General features: G+C 34.1%; 1 protein-coding gene across 1 annotated transcript; it reads left to right on the top strand.

The window, feature by feature from the left end:
• The first annotated feature begins 9,058 nt into the window (after positions 1 to 9,058).
• Positions 9,059 to 16,157, top strand: LOC143231337 (serine/threonine-protein kinase PAK 1-like). The gene is made up of 7 exons (XM_076465882.1): positions 9,059 to 9,150; positions 11,315 to 11,505; positions 11,909 to 12,000; positions 13,327 to 13,426; positions 15,035 to 15,232; positions 15,703 to 15,824; positions 16,122 to 16,157. Exons 1-7 carry the CDS (start codon positions 9,059 to 9,061, stop codon positions 16,155 to 16,157), a joined length of 831 nt encoding a protein of 276 aa, XP_076321997.1.
• Positions 16,158 to 21,146: the final 4,989 nt, after the last annotated feature.

Below are 21,146 nucleotides of genomic sequence, written 5' to 3' on the forward strand. Positions count from 1 at the left end.
CTGATATTAGCCGTTTTATTTTATCTATTCACGGTGGACAGATAACTTTCTTCCACTTGACAAGCTGTATCTACTCTTTCTTTGCTTTTGCATGGCGACAGTGCTTGTCTTAATGTATCTCAAATTAAGTGGATCATGGTATTCCAAACACGTCTTCAGATTTCTTCAGTCGGCAGTGTTGTCATTCATAAGCGGCAACACTCACTCTCCAACATTGTATTTATATCTTACATGCTTAAAATATCTTATGAAACAAATAATGCCAGTTGAGATTTAAAGCAGCGGTCATCGCTGTTATGAATAAAGAATACCCTGATTTTGGGTAAGTTGCGAGATTTAATAAAATCTGTTTTTATACTTTTAAAATAAGAAAAAAAATTGACGTAATTATCTGATGTCAGAAGTATTTACTGTTAAAATATGTGTATTAAAGCAACAAAGATGATACTGCGTGTCTTTAATAGATTGAATCATTAGTTAACTGTATCTCTTTAAACATAATGTGTAATTTGTAATTAACGAAGTTGATCTTTGTGTTAATTTTCACAGTTGTTGTGTACTTACATATGCGTAATCGCAGTTGTTGGTTCTACGGATTTCTACAATAAGGTGTATCTGTATATTCAATACGTTTTTGAAACTAATGATTTATTCACCATGTTACGAAAAATTACAGATCTGGTTATTTAAACAACTTTCTTGCAGATATCCTGATTATAATGTGATATGGTCGGAAGGAAAGACATATTTACTTGGTCTAAGCAACCTTTTATTTTACTATGAAATATTTACAGTTGCGATAGCTCTTTTGTTCATGCATATACTCCTTCGTGAATTATTGGTGAGATTTAAACTTAAATCGTCTAATGTAGTATTTTTTTTAGAATCCCATAGTCAGTTAAACAACACTATATAAAACAAAAACACTTTTTTTCACCCAATTACATTATTATGTGTAAAATTATATATCGATTATTGTAGAGATCTTTTTTAGAGTGATAGAGTAAACTTACGTTTTACCAACGGCTCTACATGGCCAAGTGTGTTAAGGCGTGGACGGGTATTCTGAAGATCGCATCCCCGTAGCGCCAAACATGCTCGACCTTTCAGCCGTGGGTGCGTTATATGACGGTCAATCCCACTATTCCCTGGTATAGTAGCCCATGACGGTGGGTGGTGATGACAATCAGCCTTACCTCTAGTCTTACAGTGCTAAATTAGGGTCGGCCATCACCTGATAACCCTCGAGTCGCTCTGTGCGAAATTAAAACAAACAAACAACAAATTTTCACCAACACCAAAAACAATCCAAGAGATGTTATTTATAATAAAAATAATGTGGGATTGATTCTTGGTCTAAGTAATAGATTTAACTTCCTTCATAACTTAAATAGTGTAAAGTCGAATGTTCTACACAACAATCATTACATTATGAATAATATTGTTTGGCAAACGCGTATTTGTGTGGTGTAGTAATTTTGTTTTATATTTTCTCAAAGAACAATAAGACAGAAGAAGAAGTTATGCAGGAACTAAAAAGTATGACTTCTGGGCAATCCCATCGAAAGATATACTTTTATAAAAAAATTGGACAAGGGTAAGTTTAAATGTAATATGTACACAAGGAGTTTTTTCTGCATTTAAAATTATAGAAAAGTGTGGTGGCTTGAATATGGTAGGTACTTTTATTAGTACTTGAGTTTTGGTTTCAAATCTTTATGTCAGTTGTTCGGAAAATTGAGTCCAAAGAATAAATACTTAACATTTTGTGAAAAGTTGCAAAAGAACGATTTCGGGATTTAAAGTTAAATTTGTAGTTAATAGGAAAATAATAGAGATAAAATGTTATGTTTTGATAATAGCACTAATTATTTAACAATACCACTCAACGCATGTTGGTATTTTGTTTAATTTTGTTGTACATTCACTAGATTTTCTAAAAACTTTCCAACTGATTGAGGATGTGATATTAAGCTGATAATTTTGTAAATTTCACATGATTTTTTTTTTACTCTCTCTTTCCTCCATACAATGGGAAACTAAGTTTGAATTTTCAAACATGGTCGAAGTAACTGTTATATACTTGGTACTGAAATGAAGCTAGGTGTTTTGAGATCCGCTGCTACAAGTTCCTTTTACTCAGGCTCATATGTGAGCACTTCACAGTTAGTAGATCTCTCAGTCATCTTATCTTCCAGTGGATTTGTCTTCAGTGGGTTACTTTTTACGTCTGTTGCTTTACTGCATCCTTCGACCACAAATTACTTCTGTTTCGGTCTTTGGTTATTCATCCTTTTGCTCTGACAATCACCACTTTAAGTCAGGGATTGGTCAATAAATATCTGTATGTTGATTGTCCCATTCAACTTTTCATTGGACGATTTCGTTCGGTCCATACCATTCAATGTCAAGTTCTTCTGATTGCTCCTTACTGGCCTATTCATCTGTGTTTATATTAATTATGTAACTACCTCTGTTTCCTTTCCTTTGTTGGAATGTTTTCTGCCATTCATCTCTGGATCAGTAAAGGGTCATCTTAGCGGTTCAATGCTCCTTGCGTTGTTCAGGCTCTTACTAGACAATTGATTAAACATTTTCTGTTTCTTCGGTTAACAATTATCAGATGCCTTGTTCAACACGTTCCATTTTATCAATATTTCTGCATTGATAACTTTCTTCCAGATTCATTGTCTTCTGTGACATGTTGATCTTCTGGACTGAAAATGTTAATGGGGTCCTTCATTGCCTTTTGCTTTACACTTTTCATGTGAACTTTGTTAGACCATTTCCTATACATTTATTTCCTTTTCATCTCAGCCTGTGGTCATTGGTGAGCTGAAATAGAGACTATTTCACATACTTTTTATCATCTTACATATCTTTTCATTTATCTGAATCATTATTTCCGCCCAGAAACTACGGTGGCTAGGGAGTGTAACTCTGATTAACCTTCCTTCCATTTCTCACCTTCTATGTCCTGTATGTGCTAATTCTCAATGTTTAATTGCTTACATGACGTTCGTATGTAGTGTTCATTCCCCTCGTTTGCCTTTGGAAACAGTTCTGTTTGTAATATTTCCCTCACTAACTGAAATAGAGCTTTTGATTCAATTGGTGTATTTCTCTTTGCATAGTTCAGAAAGTGTTAAACATTCGAAACTAAATAACTGTGTAATTTGATTTAAAAGGAGTATTTGGCAAATTATGAAGAACAAAATAACAGTATAGAAATACATCATTGCACTGCAAATTTTTAAAGTACGTTTGTTCAGTCACAAATAGGCTTAGCATAGTGAGGTAGTTAAGGCGCTCGACTCGTCATTTGAAGGTCGCGGGTCGAAGTTCCGTCGCACCAAACATGCTCGCCCTTTCAACTGTAGGGATGTAATGATGTGTCAATCAATTGAAGTATTCAATCGTAAAGAGTAACCCAAGACTTGGCGATGACCTATAATGACTAGCTAACTCTAGTTTTATACAATTAAATTATGGACGGTAGGCGCAGATAACCCTCGTGTAGCTTTGCGCGAAATTCAAAAGGAAACATACAAACAGAAATTTAGAAGATTTATAAAGCAAAATAATCAGTAGTGTCGTTAATATTACATTTTTTAAAATAATAAGTTGTTTTCAATGGATTAATTCATTCATTTTTGTTTCTGAATTTCGCACAAAGATACTCGAACGCTATCTGTGCTAGCCATCCCTAATTTAGCAGTGTAAGACAAGAGGGTGGGCAGCAGTCAACCACCCACTGCCAACTCTTTTACCAACGAATAGTGGGATTGACCATCACATTATAACGCCCCCCACGGAAGGGCGAGCATATTTGGCGCGACCGGGATGCGAACCTGCGACCCTCAGATTACGAGTCGCACTCTTTACGCGCTTGGCCATGCCGGACCATTCGTGCATGTAGGCGTAGTTGAAATGTTTCAAAACTCGTCACACTACGAGTACATCTCGATTGTAACAGCAGTACACATTTTCAAAAGTTATCAATGTTACTTGATAGAGTGGTGCTTACTTGTGTCAGTATAAATTACTATTTATGTTTTATCCATACTTTATAGTATTCTTCATGTGTAAGAAACATTTAACAATGCATGATATTCTAATTTCTGTATAATGAAATAAGCATTCATTTTACAATTTTACAAAGATTAGAAACATATGTTAATCCATTGTGTTTGTTTTTCAAAGCACAATAATTTTATCACTAGAATTTAGTTATGTTTTATACCAGTATATTACATATTCTATTGATACTTCTTTTATTATTTCAGTGCTTCAGCAGCTGTATATAAAGCGAAAGATAGAGAAACAGGGTGGACAGTTGCTGTAAAGAAGATATATTTATCGCAGCAATTATACAAAGAAGATGTAATTACAGAACTATTAGTCCTCCGTGAAATAAAACATCCTAACGTAATCAGCTACCTAGACAGCTACCTTATAGGAGATGAACTCTGGGCAAGTATTCTTAGTGTTACATATTAGTGAATTCTCTTGTATTTTCAAGTTTACATTCCATAGAGTGCACGTTTAGGTACTAATCTTTATTAAACATAGTAAGTCAATTTCGAGCAACAGTATTGGTTTGTGAATAGTTACCCACATTATTCTTACAGGTTTGCTTTTTAGAAATCTTGTTTTTAAATAATACATGATTGGAAGACAATATTCTAGATGAAAAATCTAACTCTTCTAGAGTTACTTTAATTTTTACCTCGTGAAAAATTATTTTGGTATTGGTATTTGTTTTACATATATGATTACTGACAGAATCTTAAGTTAGGAACAAATATTATGTCTCATTGTTTATGAGAGATTTTACTAAAGAATAAAATGTAAGTGAAATTTTAAATTGTGTTTATTTAGGTAATCATGGAATATTTGGGAATCGGCTCTTTGGATAATGTCCTGAACAAAACCCGTTTATCTGAACATGATATATCAGCAATTTGTAAAGAAGTATGTTATATTGACTGTTATGAATAGAGATTTTGTAATTTTGTTTGCTAACAGATGTCTAATGATTACAGTTTATTTAAAGGTCTGTTCAAAATTATTGCAGTTAGTTTCCCATGTCTGTTTTGCAAGCATTACTATATTAATAACATTGCTATATATAATAATAATAAAAGCATGTGTCTATGCGTGTATGTTAAAGTCATAGCTTGAAGAAGAATGAACCCAAAAACCAAATATTTTGCACATGTACCAAGATGCTCCTGAGTGTACGCACCTGAGTGTTACTTTTCCACGTACCTGTGCATCTATTTTAGAGGCAAAGTAACAAAACCACAAATAACACGAGCGGTTTGTTGCATCACAAAAAGAAATCACAGAGAGACAAACACATGTGAGCAGGTGTATATATGGATCTTTAAAGAAGGAAACTATCAAGATATCTGCATCGAAAGAAGTTATTCCCTATATAACAAATTTTAATATATAGAGATGTCAAGGCAAGAATTATTTTTTATGCTAAAATGGTTTCTAAATTTTCACCATAATAGTACAGTACAGTAGAGATGGATGGATTGAGCCATTCTTGAGGACCATGCCATTTTATTATGAGTTTGTTTCCATTCCATGCAACCAGAAATGACAGTCATGTATGACCAATGCGTTTCTAACGAGGAGTGACCATGTGCCATGATACATGGTTAGTTAACGTCTGTCACTTGGAATATAACAATGTGATAACCTGAGTACAGCTGAATACTTTCATTTATAAAACGACACTGAATGTATAGTAAAGCCGATGGGATTTACTAACAGTCCTTTTAACAATGGCTTCCATGTCACTAAGTTACAGAAGTATGTTTTAATATCGCTGTCATTCTGTGTACTGAAAATACATGAAATGAAACATCTACATAACAAAACTGGAAACTATTTGTTGATATTTTTCAATTTAGAATCTTCACTGATAAAAGAAGGTTTTTATTGTCGGTGATATAACAGAAAACACCTTAACTCGGGAATGATGCGAGTTTAAAATTGCCCAGGGCAATTACTGAAGGTGGTTGGTCTCAACCTCAAAAGGCCACGCTTTCTCGTAGCCAGTTTAATGTTAGGTGTTCCAGTGGCAGTAATAACTTTTTCATCTTGGCAGCAGATGGTAAAACAACTGATATATCAACCCAATCTAAGCTTGGTACTTCTGCTATTTATAAATTATATATATTTGAACTATTGAAAACAACAAACACACTGAATTAAAATTATAGTGATATTTAAAAGTATTTATCTTCGAAATAAATTTACATCTCATGTAGGTTCTTCAGGGAATAGAATATCTTCACGTTAACAGTGTAATACACAGGGACATCAAAAGTCAAAATATATTAGTTGGTATGGACTGGAGAAACTAGGTAAACTTTAAGACATATAATATCAGGTTTGGTTATTAGAAAAAAAGTTGACTGCAGGTGTTTTCTTTTACAGATTCCTAATAATTTGTCCAATGTTACTGAAAATCAGGGGTGTCTAAACCCTTCAGGATTATCTTTATACACATCTAATTTGTAGCCAAAATGTAGAAATTAGTTGAATATGTAAAGGACACCTGCAGCATCTTGTTTTACAATAATTTTGAGCTTGTACAATATTTTAGTAATTTACAGCATTTAAATTGCAATATTTAATAAGTTTTATACCATTTGTATAGATATTTTCATAGAAACTTTTGTCTCTCACCATCCAGCCAAACTGATAAGCTATCTTATTGAAAAAATCTTTTTGGCTCTGACATGTAGGAGACAAAAGATAGATTTGAAATGATGTTTTCGACACGCCACTGGTATTGAATCACAATGGACAAACTGAGAATAATGTAAAATAAAAATACACCATCTTCACTTAGCTTGTTTTATTAGAATTTTGAAATCAGTTGGTTTTCAATAAGCAGCATCAGTGCTTGTGCAATGATTTTGTTAAAGTTACTATTTTGGATACGCATGAAATCATGTTTACCAGTAAAAAAATATTCACGTATAAGAATTAGTGTTTCCAGTTCTCATGTTCAGCAATATTAATGTAATGACAGTACATTACTACAATACATAGCATAGCTATGTATTACTTTTAATAAATGTGTATATAATTTGACAAGTAAGCCTGGTTTTACGTATGTTTACTTGCAATGATCAATGTGCCAAGTAATTTTCTAGCCTTTACTGAAATAAATTATATATTTTGAGGTGTTTAAATAAAGAATTTAAAGAAGAAAATAATTTTACTTTTATATTGTTTTATGACTATTTACCTAAGATATTTGGAAATTATAAAATAATTTATTGACGTTACATTTTTTTTAATACAAGCGTCTTCGAAACACATTTGTAAGAATTTTGTTCTGAAAATAAGTGCGAAACACGAATAAAAAGAACAGATTTGTCGCAATATTTTGTTCGTTGACAAGATTTATTTGGATGATTAATTGTTTTATTTTTCTATCAAAATTTGCAATAGAAACAACACAAATCAAAATTACAGTTAACTGTTTGAATATTTCTGTTGTCAATTTATCTTTAACAAATGATAGTAGAATTTTATTTTATTATAAATTATGTGTCTGATTATTGAAAAGATAGTTTTGTTACATCGGTAATTTGACAGGAGGAGAATAGGCACGAAGAATGTTATCTTTATGTTGTCGTGCTCTCATAAAAGATGTAGTGACGGTTGCCCGGAAGGAAAGACATATTTACTTGGTCTAAGCAACCTTTTATTTTACTATGAAATATTTACAGTTGCGATAGCTCTTTGTTCATGTCATATACTCCTTCGTGAATTATTGGTGAGATTTAAACTTAAATCGTCTAATGTAGTATTTTTTTTTAGAATCCTTAGTCAGTTAAACAACACTATATAAAACAAAAAAAAAACACTTTTTTTCACCTAATTACATTAATTATGTGTAAAATTATATATCGATTATTGTAGACAATCTTTTTTAGAGTGATAGAGTAAACTTACGTTTTACCAACGGCCCTACATGGCCAAGTGTGTTAAGGCGTGGGACGGGTATTCTGAGGATCGCGGGTTTGCATCCCCGTAGCGCCAAACATGCTCGACCTTTCAGCCGTGGGTGCGTTATAATGTGACGGTCAATCCCACTATTCCTTGGTATAAGAGTAGCCCAAGAGTTGACGGTGGGTGGTGATGACAATCAGCCTTACCTCTAGTCTTACAGTGCTAAATTAGGGTCGGCCATCACTGATAACCCTCGAGTCGCTCTGTGCGAAATTGAAAAAACAAACAAACAAACAAACCTTTCACCAACACCAAAAAACAATCCAAGAGATGTTATTTATAATAAAAAATAATGTGGGATTGATTCTTGGTCTAAGTAAGAGATTTAACTTCCTTCATAACTTAAATAGTGTAAAGTCAGATGTTCTACACAACAATCATTACATTATGAATAATATTTGTTGGCAAACGCGTATTTGTGTGGTGTAGTAATTCTTGTTTTATATTTTCTCAAGCAATGAGCTGACAGAAGAAGAAGTTATGCAGGAACTAAAAGTATGACTTCTGTGGGCAATCCCATCGAAAGATATACTTTTTAAAAAAAAATTGGACAAGGGTAAGTTTAAATGTAATATGTACACAAGGAGCTTTTTCTGCATTTAAAATTATAGAAAAGTGTGGTGGCTTGAATATGGTAGGTACTTTTATTAGTACTTGAGTTTTGGTTTCAAATTTTATGTCAGTTGTTCGGAAAATTGAGTCTAAAGAATAAATACTTAACATTTTGTGAAAAGTTGCAAAAGAACGATTTCAGGATTTAAAGTTAATTTTAGTTAATAGGAAAATAATAGAGATAAAATGTTATGTTTTGATAATAGCACTAATTATTTAACAATACCACTCAACGCATGTTGGTATTTTGTTTAATTTTGTTGTACATTCACTAGATTTTCTAAACTTTCCAACTGATTGAGGATGTGATATTAAGCTGATAATTTTGTAAATTTCACATGAATTTTTTTTTACTCTCTCTTCCTCCATACAATGGGAAACTAAGTTTGAATTTTCAAACATGGTCGAAGTAACTGTTATATACTTGGTACTGAAATGTGAAGCTAGATGTTTTGAGATCGCTGCTACAAGTTCCTTTACTCAGGCTCATATGTGAGCACTTCACAGTTAGTAGATCTCTCAGTCATCTTATCTTCCAGTGGATTTGTCTTCAGTGGGTTACTTTTTACGTCTGTTGCTTTACTGCATCCTTCGACCACAAATTACTTTCTGTTTCGGTCTTTGGTTATTCATCCTTTTGCTCTGACAATCACCACTTTAAGTCAGGGATTGGTCAATAAATATCTGTATGTTGATTGTCCCATTCAACTTTTCATTGGACGATTTCGTTCGGTCCATACCATTCAATGTCAAGTTCTTCTGATTGCTCCTTACTGGCCTATTCATCTGTGTTTATATTAATTATGTAACTACCTCTGTTTCCTTTCCTTTGTTGGAATGTTTTCTGCCATTCATCTCTGGATCAGTAAAGGGTCATCTTAGCGGTTCAATGCTCCTTGCGTTGTTCAGGCTCTTACTAGACTATTGATTAAACATTTTCTGTTTCTTCGGTTAACAATTATCAGATGCCTTGTTCAACACGTTCCATTTTATCAATATTTCTGCATTGATAACTTTCTTCCAGATTCATTGTCTTCTGTGACATGTTGATCTTCTGGACTGAAAATGTTAATGGGGTCCTTCATTGCCTTACTGCTTTACACTTTTCATGTGAACTTTGTTAGACCATTTCCTATATTTATTTCCTTTTCATCTCAGCCTGTGGTCATTGGTGGGCTGACATTTTATCCAGGACTATTTCACATACTTTTATCATCTTACATATCTTCTCATTTATCTGAATCATTATTTCCGCCCAGAAACTACGGTGGCTAGGAGTTTAACTCTGATTAACCTTCCTTCCATTTCTCACCTTCTATGTCCTGTATGTGCTAATTCTCAATGTTTAATTGCTTACATGACGTTCGTATGTAGTCATTCATTCCTCTCGTTTGCCTTTGGAAACAGTTCTCTGTTTGTAATATTTCTCCCTCACTAACTGAAATAGAGCTTTTGATTCAATTGGTGTATTTCTCTTTGCATAGTTCAGAAAGTGTTAAACATTCGAAACTAAATAACTGTGTATTTTGATTTAAAAGGAGTATTTGGCAAATTATGAAGAACAAAATAACAGTATAGAAATACATCATTGCCCTGCGAATTTTTAAAGTACGTTTGTTCAGTCAGAAATAGGCTTAGCATAGTGAGGTAGTTAAGGCGCTCGACTCGTCATTTGAAGGTCGAGGGTTCGAAGTTCCGTCGCACCAAACATGCTCGCCCTTTCAACTGTAGGGATGTAATGATGTGTCAATCAATTGAAGTATTCAATCGTAAAAAGAGTAACCCAAGACTTGGCGATGACCTATAATGACTAGCTGCCTTCCCTCTAGTTTTATACAATTAAATTATGGACGGTAGGCGCAGATAACCCTCGTGTAGCTTTGCGCGAAATTCAAAAGGAAACATACAAACAGAAATTTAGAAGATTTATAAAGCAAAATAATCAGTAGTGTCGTTAATATTATATTTTTTAAAATAATAAGTTGTTTTCAATGGATTAATTCATTCATTTTTGTTTCTGAATTTCGCACAAAGATACTCGAACGCTATCTGTGCTAGCCATCCCTAATTTAGCAGTGTAAGACAAGAGGGTGGGCAGCTAGTCATCACCACCCACTGCCAACTCTTTTACCAACGAATAGTGGGATTGACCATCACATTATAACGCCCCCACGGTTGGAAGGGCGAGCATATTTGGCGCGACCGGGATGCGAACCTGCGACCCTCAGATTACGAGTCGCACTCTTTACGCGCTTGGCCATGCCGGACCATTCGTGCATGTAGGCGTAGTTGAAATGTTTCAAAACTCGTCACACTACGAGTACATCTCGATTGTAACAGCAGAACACATTTTCAAAAGTTATCAATGTTACTTGATAGAGTGGTGCTTACTTGTGTCAGTATAAATTACTATTTATGTTTTATCCATACTTTATAGTATTCTTCATGTAGTAAGAAACATTTAACAATGCATGATATTCTAATTTCTGTATAATGAAATAAGCATTCATTTTTACAATTTTACAAAGATTAGAAACATATGTTAATCCATTGTGTTTGTTTTCTCTCAGCACAATAATTTTATCACTAGAATTTAGTTATGTTTTTACATACCAGTATATTACATATTCTATTGATACTTCTTTTATTATTTCAGTGCTTCAGCAGCTGTATATAAAGCGAAAGATAGAGAAACAGGGTGGACAGTTGCTGTAAAGAAGATATATTTATCGCAGCAATTATACAAAGAAGATGTAATTACAGAACTATTAGTCCTCCGTGAAATAAAACATCCTAACGTAATCAGCTACCTAGACAGCTACCTCATAGGAGATGAACTCTGGGCAAGTATTCTTAGTGTTACATATTAGTGAATTCTCTTGTATTTTCAAGTTTACATTCCATAGAGTGCACGTTTAGGTACTAATCTTTATTAAACATAGTAAGTCAATTTCGAGCAACAGTATTGGTTTGTGAATAGTTACCCACATTATTCTTACAGGTTTGCTTTTAGAAATCTTGTTTTTAAATAATACATGATTGGAAGACAATATTCTAGATGAAAAATCTAACTCTTCTAGAGTTACTTTAATTTTTACCTCGTGAAAAATTATTTTGGTATTGGTATTTGTTTTACATATATGATTACTGACAGAATCTTAAGTTAGGAACAAATATTATGTCTCATTGTTTATGAGAGATTTTACTAAAGAATAAAATGTAAGTGAAATTTTAAATTGTGTTTATTTAGGTAATCATGGAATATTTGGGAATCGGCTCTTTGATAATGTCCTGACCAAAACCCGTTTATCTGAACATGATATATCAGCAATTTGTAAAGAAGTATGTTATATTGACTGTTATGAATAGAGATTTTTGTAATTTTGTTTGCTAACAGGTGTCTAATGATTACAGTTTATTTAAATGTCGATTCAAAAATTATTGCAGTTAGTTTCCCATGTCTGTTTTGCAAGCATTACTATATTAATAACATTGCTTTATATATAATAATAATAAAAGCATGTGTCTATGCGTGTATGTTAAAGTCATAGCTTGAAGAAGAATGAACCCAAAAACCAAATATTTTGCACATGTACCAAGATGCTCCTGAGTGTACGCACCTGAGTGTTACTTTTCCACGTACCTGTGCATCTATTTTAGAGGCAAAGTAACAAAAACCACAAATAACACGAGCGGTTTGTTGCATCACAAAAGAAATCACAGAGAGACAAACACATGTGAGCAGGTGTATATATGGATCTTTTTAAAGAAGGAAACTATCAAGATATCTGCATCGAAAAGAAGTTATTCCCTATAACAAATTTTAATATATAGAGAAGTCAAGGCAAGAATTATTTTTTTATGCTAAAATGGTTTCTAAATTTTCACCATAATAGTACAGTACAGTAGAGATGGATGGATTGAGCCATTCTTGAGGACCATGCCATTTTATTATGAGTTTGTTTCCATTCCATGCAACCAGAAATGACAGTCATGTATGACCAATGCGTTTCTAACGAGGAGTGACCATGTGCCATGATACATGGTTAGTTAACGTCTGTCACTTGAATATAACAATGTGATAACCTGAGTACAGCTGAATACTTTCATTTATAAAACGACACTGAATGTATAGTAAAGCCGATGGGATTTACTAACAGTCCTTTTTAACAATGGCTTCCATGTCATGTCACTAAGTTACAGAAGTATGTTTTAATATCGCTGTCATTCTGTGTACTGAAAATACATGAAATGAAACATCTACATAACAAAACTGGAAACTATTTGTTGATATTTTTCAATTTAGAATCTTCACTGATTAAAGAAGGTTTTTATTGTCGGTGATATAACAGAAAACACCTTAACTCGGAAATGATGCGAGTTTAAAATTGCCCAGGGGCAATTACTGAAGGTGGTTGGTCTCAACCAAAAAAGGCCACGCTTTTCTCGTAGCCAGTTTAATGTTAGGTGTTCCAGTGGCAGTAATAACTTTTTCATCTTGGCAGCAGATGGTAAAACAACTGATATATCAACCCAATCTAAGCTTGGTACTTCTGCTATTTATAAATTATATATATTTGAACTATTGAAAACAACAAACACACTGAATTAAAATTATAGTGATATTTAAAAGTATTTATCTTTGAAATAAATTTACATCTCATGTAGGTTCTTCAGGGAATACAATATCTTCACGTTAACAATGTAATACACAGGGACATCAAAAGTCAAAATATATTAGTTGGAATGGACTGGAGCATAAAACTAGGTAAACTTTAAGACATATAATATCAGGTTTGGTTATTAGAAAAGTTGACTGCAGGTGTTTTCTTTTTACAGATTCCTAATAATTTGTCCAATGTTACTGAAAATCAGGGGTGTCTAAAACCCTTCAGGATTATCTTTTATACACATCTAATTTGTAGCCAAAATGTAGAAATTAGTTGAATATGTAAAAGGAAATACACCTGCAGCTATCTTGTTTTACAATAATTTTGAGCTTGTACAATATTTTAGTAATTTACAGCATTTAAATTGCAATATTTAATAAGTTTTATACCATTTGTATAGATATTTTCATAGAAACTTTTGTCTCTCACCATCCAGCCAAACTGATAAGCTATCTTATTGAACAAAATCTTTTTTGGCTCTGACATGTAGGAGACAAAAGATAGATTTGAAATGATGTTTTCGACACGCCACTGGTATTGAATCACAATGGACAAACTGAGAATAATGTAAAATAAAAAACACACCATCTTCACTTAGCTTGTTTTTAATTAGAATTTTGAAATCAGTTGGTTTTCAATATTGTGCCAGCATTCAGTGCTTGTGCAATGATTTTTGTTATTAAAGTCATTACTTTCATTCCTACGTGAACAGAAACACATATATTATGAAGATGTTGATACGTTACATGGAAATCATGTTTACTCAGAAATAAAAAATATTCACGTATAAGAATTAGTGTTTCCAGTTCTCATGTTCAGTACAATATTAATGTACAATACATTCAGTACAATATCAACTACATAGCATAGCTATGTATTACTCTTTTAATAAATGTGTATATAATTTGACAAGTAAGCCTGGTTTTACGTATGTTTACTTGCAATGACACAGTCATGTGCCAAGTAATTTTCTAGCCTCCTTTACTGAAATAAATTGCCATATATTACTTGGAGGTGTTTAAATAAATAGAATTTAAAGAAGAAAATAATTTTACTTTTATATTGTTTTTATGACTATTTACCTAAGATATTTGGAAATTATAAAATAATTTATTGGACGTTACATTTTTTTTTAATACAAGCGTCTTCGAAACACATTTGAGTAAGAATTTTTGTTCTGAAAATAAGTGCGAAACACGAATAAAAAGAACAGATTTGTAGCAATATTTTGTTCGTTGACAAGATTTATTTGGATGATTAATTGTTTCTATTTTTCTATCAAAATTTGCAATAGAAACAACACAAATCAAAATTACAGTTAACTGTTTGAATATTTCTGTTGTCAATTTATCTTTAACAAATGATAGTAGAATTTTATTTCATTATAAATTATGTGTTTGATTATTGAAAAGATAGTTTTGTTACATCGGTAATTTGACAGGAGGAGAATAGGCACGAAGAATGTTATCTTTATGTTGTCGTGCTCTCATAAAAGGATATCATACAACTGGCTGAAAAAAGTAGTTTTAACAATTTAAAAATTTTACTATCTAAGTTGATCCTAACATGCTGACTACAAAACTGTAAGAATTATTAATATACTTTAAATTCATTTTGTCAGGCAAACTTCAAATTCTTTCTAAATCATTTTTGTTTTCATTTTCACTCAAATGAAAATTTTATTCTTGGTTCTTTTCATCATGTAGCTGACTTTGGATTATGTGCCGTTATAACATCACAAGAAAGTAAAAGAACATCAACGGCCGGCACTCCGTACTGGATGGCACCTGAAATCGTTAAAAAGAAAAAATACGGATGCGAAGTCGATATATGGTCTTTGGGGATCACAGTTATTGAGATGATACAGGGAGAGCCTCCTTATTGTAATGAAGATCCCCCTCATGGTAAGTGTTGCCAACCAGACCGTACAGCCATGGAGAAAAATTAGATTGAATTTCAACTTTCTCCTTATTTGAATGTACTTTCCTTTTTGTATGTAAATACTTTGATGAGTTGAGAGTAGAAAATTATGATTGAATAAATCTATAAGAGTTTCCTTCTGGATAAATTTAAAGTATTTCGTATAAATTTCAAGATCTTTTAAGAATTTGGGTAAATTAATGCTTGCGTTAGTTAAAGAGAAATGTTTCTGTAATAATATTACTCATAAAAATTATCATTGTCTCGCAATACCCAACTTCTTAATAGTGAAATTTCGTTTACTTGAATACACAAATGATTGTATAATTTAGTTGAAATGTTTTCCAGCAACTCTAATAAGAAAAGACAGAACAAGGCTTGCCTATTAATCACACATATAGATATACATAAAGTCATGATGTCCCATTTCTTTTTCAGCTATTTGATCTCATAGCGAAAAATGGGAAACCTGATATTAAAGGAAAAGATAACATTTCTCTCGTATTCCAAGATTTCTTGGAGAAGTGTTTACAAGTCGACGTTAGGAAACGATATACAGCTTCGGAACTCTTGAAGGTATGTCGTGAATTACTGTTACTTCACTATTTTATTTTGTTTTGCTTTGAACCTATTACCCTAATGACATACATCAAAAAAGCAATATTAATAAGTCGAAGAATTCGTTGTTGTGCTTGCATGTTCATTTTACAGTTTGAGTACATCGACTTCAAACACCACTGCATAATTTATCATTTTTATTTTGTAATATCCATCAATCCCATACAATATCACATTTTACTGCTGAAAATTTACCTGACTTGACGTCAAGATATATGGTGTACTTAATAGCGATTGGGAACAATTCAATTCTAGAGCAATTTGTCAGAAAGTCCAGCTGGCATCACATAAAGCTTTTATGCAAGTTCTATAATTTCCTAACAATCCTTCATGCCTTGGGAGCTGTGACATGACAACAAAACTTAATGTATGGTGTTAAACACTGTTTTTATGAAGGTTTATTTGTGGGTTGCTATTAAATTTATTCTTCTCAGTATATAAATGTTTTATATGCTAAGTTCTCTGTTAAGACACTGCATGTGGTTCTATGACAGTTATTTCAATCCTATATTTCATTCAAGCATGAATTCTAAAGAATACTGATTATTCTTACGCTGGTTTATTCAGTTGTCAAGAGGGATCAGTGAAGCGTTACCATTGTGTTGAAATCTACAATCAGTTACCGCATGGGAGAATTATATCCGTAAAATGAAAATAATGACAAAATATTATCTTGTCGTAGCACTTTGCACAGTACTGTCTGTATACAGAGACTGATTTAACAACATGTTTATCATGTAGAATTGGTACTTTTTTTAAACAAATATTTTTTATTTTTCACTCAGCATCCTTTTATATCACGAGAAAAGAAATGTGAACACCATAACTGAGCGATGTGAGGCCAATATTCATCCTCGTTTATATTTATTTTTTGTGTATTCTATGTGTTGTTGTTTTGTATGTATTGTAAGCATTGGCACGTTAAATATTTATGATGTATAAATTGGGTTATTTGTTTTATATTTAATTATGTTATTTGGCTGTTAAATTTTACTGTATGTATATGTTTTATAATGTACAATATCATTATAAAATTGAAAGAATTAAAGGAGAATTTGTTTAAAATTACATTATTCTGTTCATATTTGGTGATTAAATCAACTCTAGAAAAGAATAAGTAATTAAATATCATATTGCCATTTTTGGTCCAAGTTATTTTATTTTCATAACGGATAATGTTTGTGCTAAAAGTACTCAAATATCTACAAATAAAAAGAAATATAGAAGCTTTTAATAGTTTAATTGGTATTTTCCAAGATATATCAATCCTACACAAAATATTTCAAATGATATAAACAATATCTCCATATTTCGCAGTTATATCACTGAAATTACAAAAAAGTAAAAAATAAAAATAAATGATTCTAATAAATCAGCATGACTATTGATTATTCAACACCATCGCTATCTATAAAATTTCCTTATTCCATCTTATATTGTCGCTTTTACTTTTGCTTTCAGTTTGGGATTTTAAACATTCTACAAACTCTGTGTAGATGTCGGAAACAAATTTTGTGATTATGTATCTTAGTGTTTTTGGAGATTTAATGATTTTAATTCAAGAATGCTGTATAGGTGAAATACAGTTGTACAAGGACAGTTATTACAGACACATGAAAGTGATTGGTTTAACTTCTGTTCTCATAAAGGTGTGTAGGCCGTGATGGTAGGTAACTGGTGGCAGTGTATTATCCATCCTTGATCATTGAGATGAGAAATTGATATATTGTTAAAATCTGCACTTTTATGGATTAGTGTAACAAGAGCATCTCTTTCGAAGTGTTACATAAAGCATTCTCTGTTGGGGGAGAACCTAGAGAAGTGATTTATTGTTTGTGAAAAACAGTTTTGCGAGTGAAGTGTACAGAGGAGTGTTATGAAGTAAGAAACCCTCAAAATTGATGGTGGAAAATAAGAAAAATATCATCAATATACCTTCTTTAGAGAACAGGTTTGAAGCTTCAATGGCAATTGTCAACCCATTTGTGTTCTTGGTGATTGAGGAAAATGTTGGCAAGCCTAAAACTCATGTAGGAGCCCTTACCAACATCATCTATCTGCTCGTATAATGTTATTAAGGAGGTGTAGAGAGTCTTTAGTCGAGAGTTCAAGCACAGATTTGAAATAAGATTCAGAAAGACCATTATCAGCAGAGACGTAACCCGAGGGCGCAGTCCATCTGAAAAATGAATTCGTTTTATAGCATTGAATGAAAAGTAAAACGTATGTAAACACTTAAAAGAGAGATTCACGAGCTAAGCCACAGACTATACACACTATCCAGTTTCACTGATACAAGGGAATGATATATTTTGACATTTGTGGAATGAGCTTGGTCTTAAAGAAGTGTTTAGACATGATGTCTATCTCAGTATCTGTTGAAAGCGAAAGCAAGAAACCAGAAAGCTTTATGAATTTTAATTCATAGTACTTCAACTGCAGCAAGACACGCCGCAGCAAGATGCTGTTGGTCCACGCACGCGCGAAAGAGGCCGAAGAAATGGGTTCCCCCGTCGGTAGGTGGCGGGCGCGGGTGTTTAGATTTCCCGCTCGCTCTCATTTGCTCTGTGCCTCTGTTCGCGGTGTCCCGAGGCCAATGCGTGTTGTTGGCGGGAATAGGTGGTCGAAATGCCAAAGATATCCTCTAGGGACGTCGAATCGAAGGACCCGCCGCCAACCATTCGGTTACTTTTCGCTACAACTGCGTGTAGACGTCCGGCACGCCGCAGCAAGCTGCTGTTGGTCCACGCACGCGCGAAACAGGCCAAAGAAATGGGTTCTCCCGTCGGTAGGCGGCGGGCGCTGGTGTTTAAATTTCCCGCTCGCTCTCATTTGCTCTGTGCCTCTGTTTGAGGTGTCCCAAGGCCAATGCGTGTAGTTGGCGGGATCAGGTGGTCGAAATGCCGAAGATATCCTCTAGGGACGTCGAATCGAATGATCCGCCGCCAACCATTCGGGCACTTTCCGCTACAACTGCCTGTAGACGTGCGACACGCTGCAGCAAGCTGCTGTTGCTCCAAGCACGCGCGAAACAGGCCGAAGAAATGGGTTCCCCCGTTGGTAGGCGGCGGCGCTGGTGTTTAAATTTCCCGCTCGCTCTCATTTGCTCTGAATCTCTGTTCGAGGTGTCCCGAGGCCAATGCGTGTTGTTGGCGGGAATAGGTGGTCGAAATGCCGAAGATATCCTCTAGGGACGTCGAATCGAAGGACCCGCCTCCAACCGTTCGGCTACTTTTCGCTACAACTGCGTGTAGACGTCCGACACGCTGCAGCAAGCTGCTGTTGGTCCACGCACGCGCGAAACAGAACGAAGAAATGGGTTCCCCTGTCGGTAGGCGGCGGGCGCGGGTGTTTAAATTTCCCGCTCGCTCTCATTTGCTCTGAGTCTCTGTTTGAGGTGTCCCGAGGCCAATGCGTGTAGTTGGCGGGAACAGGTGGTCTAAATGCCGAAGATATCCTCTAGGGACGTCCAATCGAAGGACCCGCCGCCAACTGTTCGGGCACTTTTCGCTACAACTGCGTGTAGACGTCCGACACGCCGCGGCAAGCTGCTGTTGGTCCCCTTACGCGCGAAACAGGCCGTAGAAATGTGTTCACCCGTCGGTAGGCGGCGGGCTCGGGTGTTTAAATTTCCCGCTCGCTTTCATTTGCTCTGTGCGTCTGTTCGAAGTGTCCCGAAACCAAAGCTTGTAGTTGGCGGGAACAGGAGGTCGAAATGCCGAAGATATCCTCTAGGGACGTCCAATCGAAGGACCCGCCGCCAACTGTTCGGGCACTTTTCGCTACAACTGCGTGTAGACGTCCGACACGCCGCGGCAAGCTGCTGTTGGTCCACGCACGCTCGAAACAGGCCGAAGAAATGGGTTCCTCCGTCGGTAGGCGGCGGGCGCTGGTTTTAAATTTCCCGGTCTCAACATCATAATTATAGCATATTTGTATATATCATCTTGTATATATAAATTTGTAGTAATTTTGGTTAAACATGTTTTATTTGGGGGTCATTTGCATCAATGATCATCAGATTTATTGAGTAACGACAGGTAATCTCTGATATTTTGAAAAAAAGACCACTAAAAACTTGCATTTAATGTTTGATGATAGATCTATTATAGTTTTATATTTATCATATCATGATACATAAGCCACAGTAAGATATATACACTGAAACACACAAAATCTGTACTACATCTCTAATTAATGACATAAAACAAATATTTTTCAATCAACATACACAAACATTTTAACAAAAGCATATTTGTGATAAATAATAAGTCGTTTACTTGAATTTAACACAGTTCAACCATCCCATCCAAAGAAAAAACATTTAAAATGTTAAATTTATAATATTAAAGATGAAACTAACAATTCCTTTTACAGGTTTTCTCTACACTTTCTGCAAGTTGACCTCCTCATAATGTCAGCATATATACAAAGACATGTTCATTCCACCCCACTCCTACATCACTGGCATTTTAATCAGCTGACAGAAATTTTTATTTTTGTGAAGGTTTACTCAACCATTTTCTACACTGCAAGAAAACCCAAAATATTTCCACAATACTAAACTACAGAGCATTAAAAGCCTTCAAATGTGAGGTGCAAGAATTTCATTTTAATGTAAGGATTTTCCAATTTGCTTAAATGCACTGAAATTGTATTGGTGACAAATAAGTGACCATTCGCACATACTATTCTCATTCAGTGCTGCCCTCTTTATACTTCCCACTATCTTCAAGACTTTCATCTAAGCTCATGTTTATACATAGAATTGCTACATACTAATAAGTACAAGAAAATCCTCCACTATACGAAGTGTGACTCATTAATAGCACAGCTCACTCCTTCTGTATTCAACCATCATTATGAAAGCAAGAAATGATGCACTAAAGGAAGGGTGAGAAGTGTGAAAGGAAGTATCTATCAGAAATACATTTCAGTCCATGAAAATGTTGAATGCTAAATTCTATTCCCATACAACTATAATCCAGCACTGAAACAGTGAAGGGATCACAAAAGTAAAATTTACTTCAAGAAGAACTCAAAATGAACCAATAGCATGGGACATTGTATACAATGGAACAGTATAGAGACAAACAGTATCAATATTCTTTTGAAGTAGTTAAAAAGGTTTGGATATACTTACGTATAGATCCTCATTTTAGTCAGGGTCATTTCTAAAATAACAACGTCACTTTATTCTTATTCTTTTGTGTTTAGTTTTTTATGGCCCTCACCACTGTTTAGTTTCAGTTTAAAACCTCCTTTATAGTTGAGTTAATA

This window comes from Tachypleus tridentatus, chromosome 11 (genome assembly GCF_004210375.1).
Source record: "Tachypleus tridentatus isolate NWPU-2018 chromosome 11, ASM421037v1, whole genome shotgun sequence".
NCBI lineage: Eukaryota > Metazoa > Arthropoda > Merostomata > Xiphosura > Limulidae > Tachypleus > Tachypleus tridentatus.

What these genes read in the sequence shown, in the direction of transcription:
- LOC143231337 (XM_076465882.1), top strand. Translation starts at nt 9,059, where the DNA reads ATGGTCGAAGTAACTGTTATATACTTGGTACTGAAATGTGAAGCTAGA. An exon ending in AGGAGATGAACTCTGGGCAA is followed by an intron (nt 11,506 to 11,908) that starts GTATTCTTAGTG and finishes GTGTTTATTTAG; the next exon opens with GTAATCATGGAATATTTGGG. An exon ending in CAGCTTCGGAACTCTTGAAG is followed by an intron (nt 15,825 to 16,121) that starts GTATGTCGTGAA and finishes ATTCAATTCTAG; the next exon opens with AGCAATTTGTCAGAAAGTCC.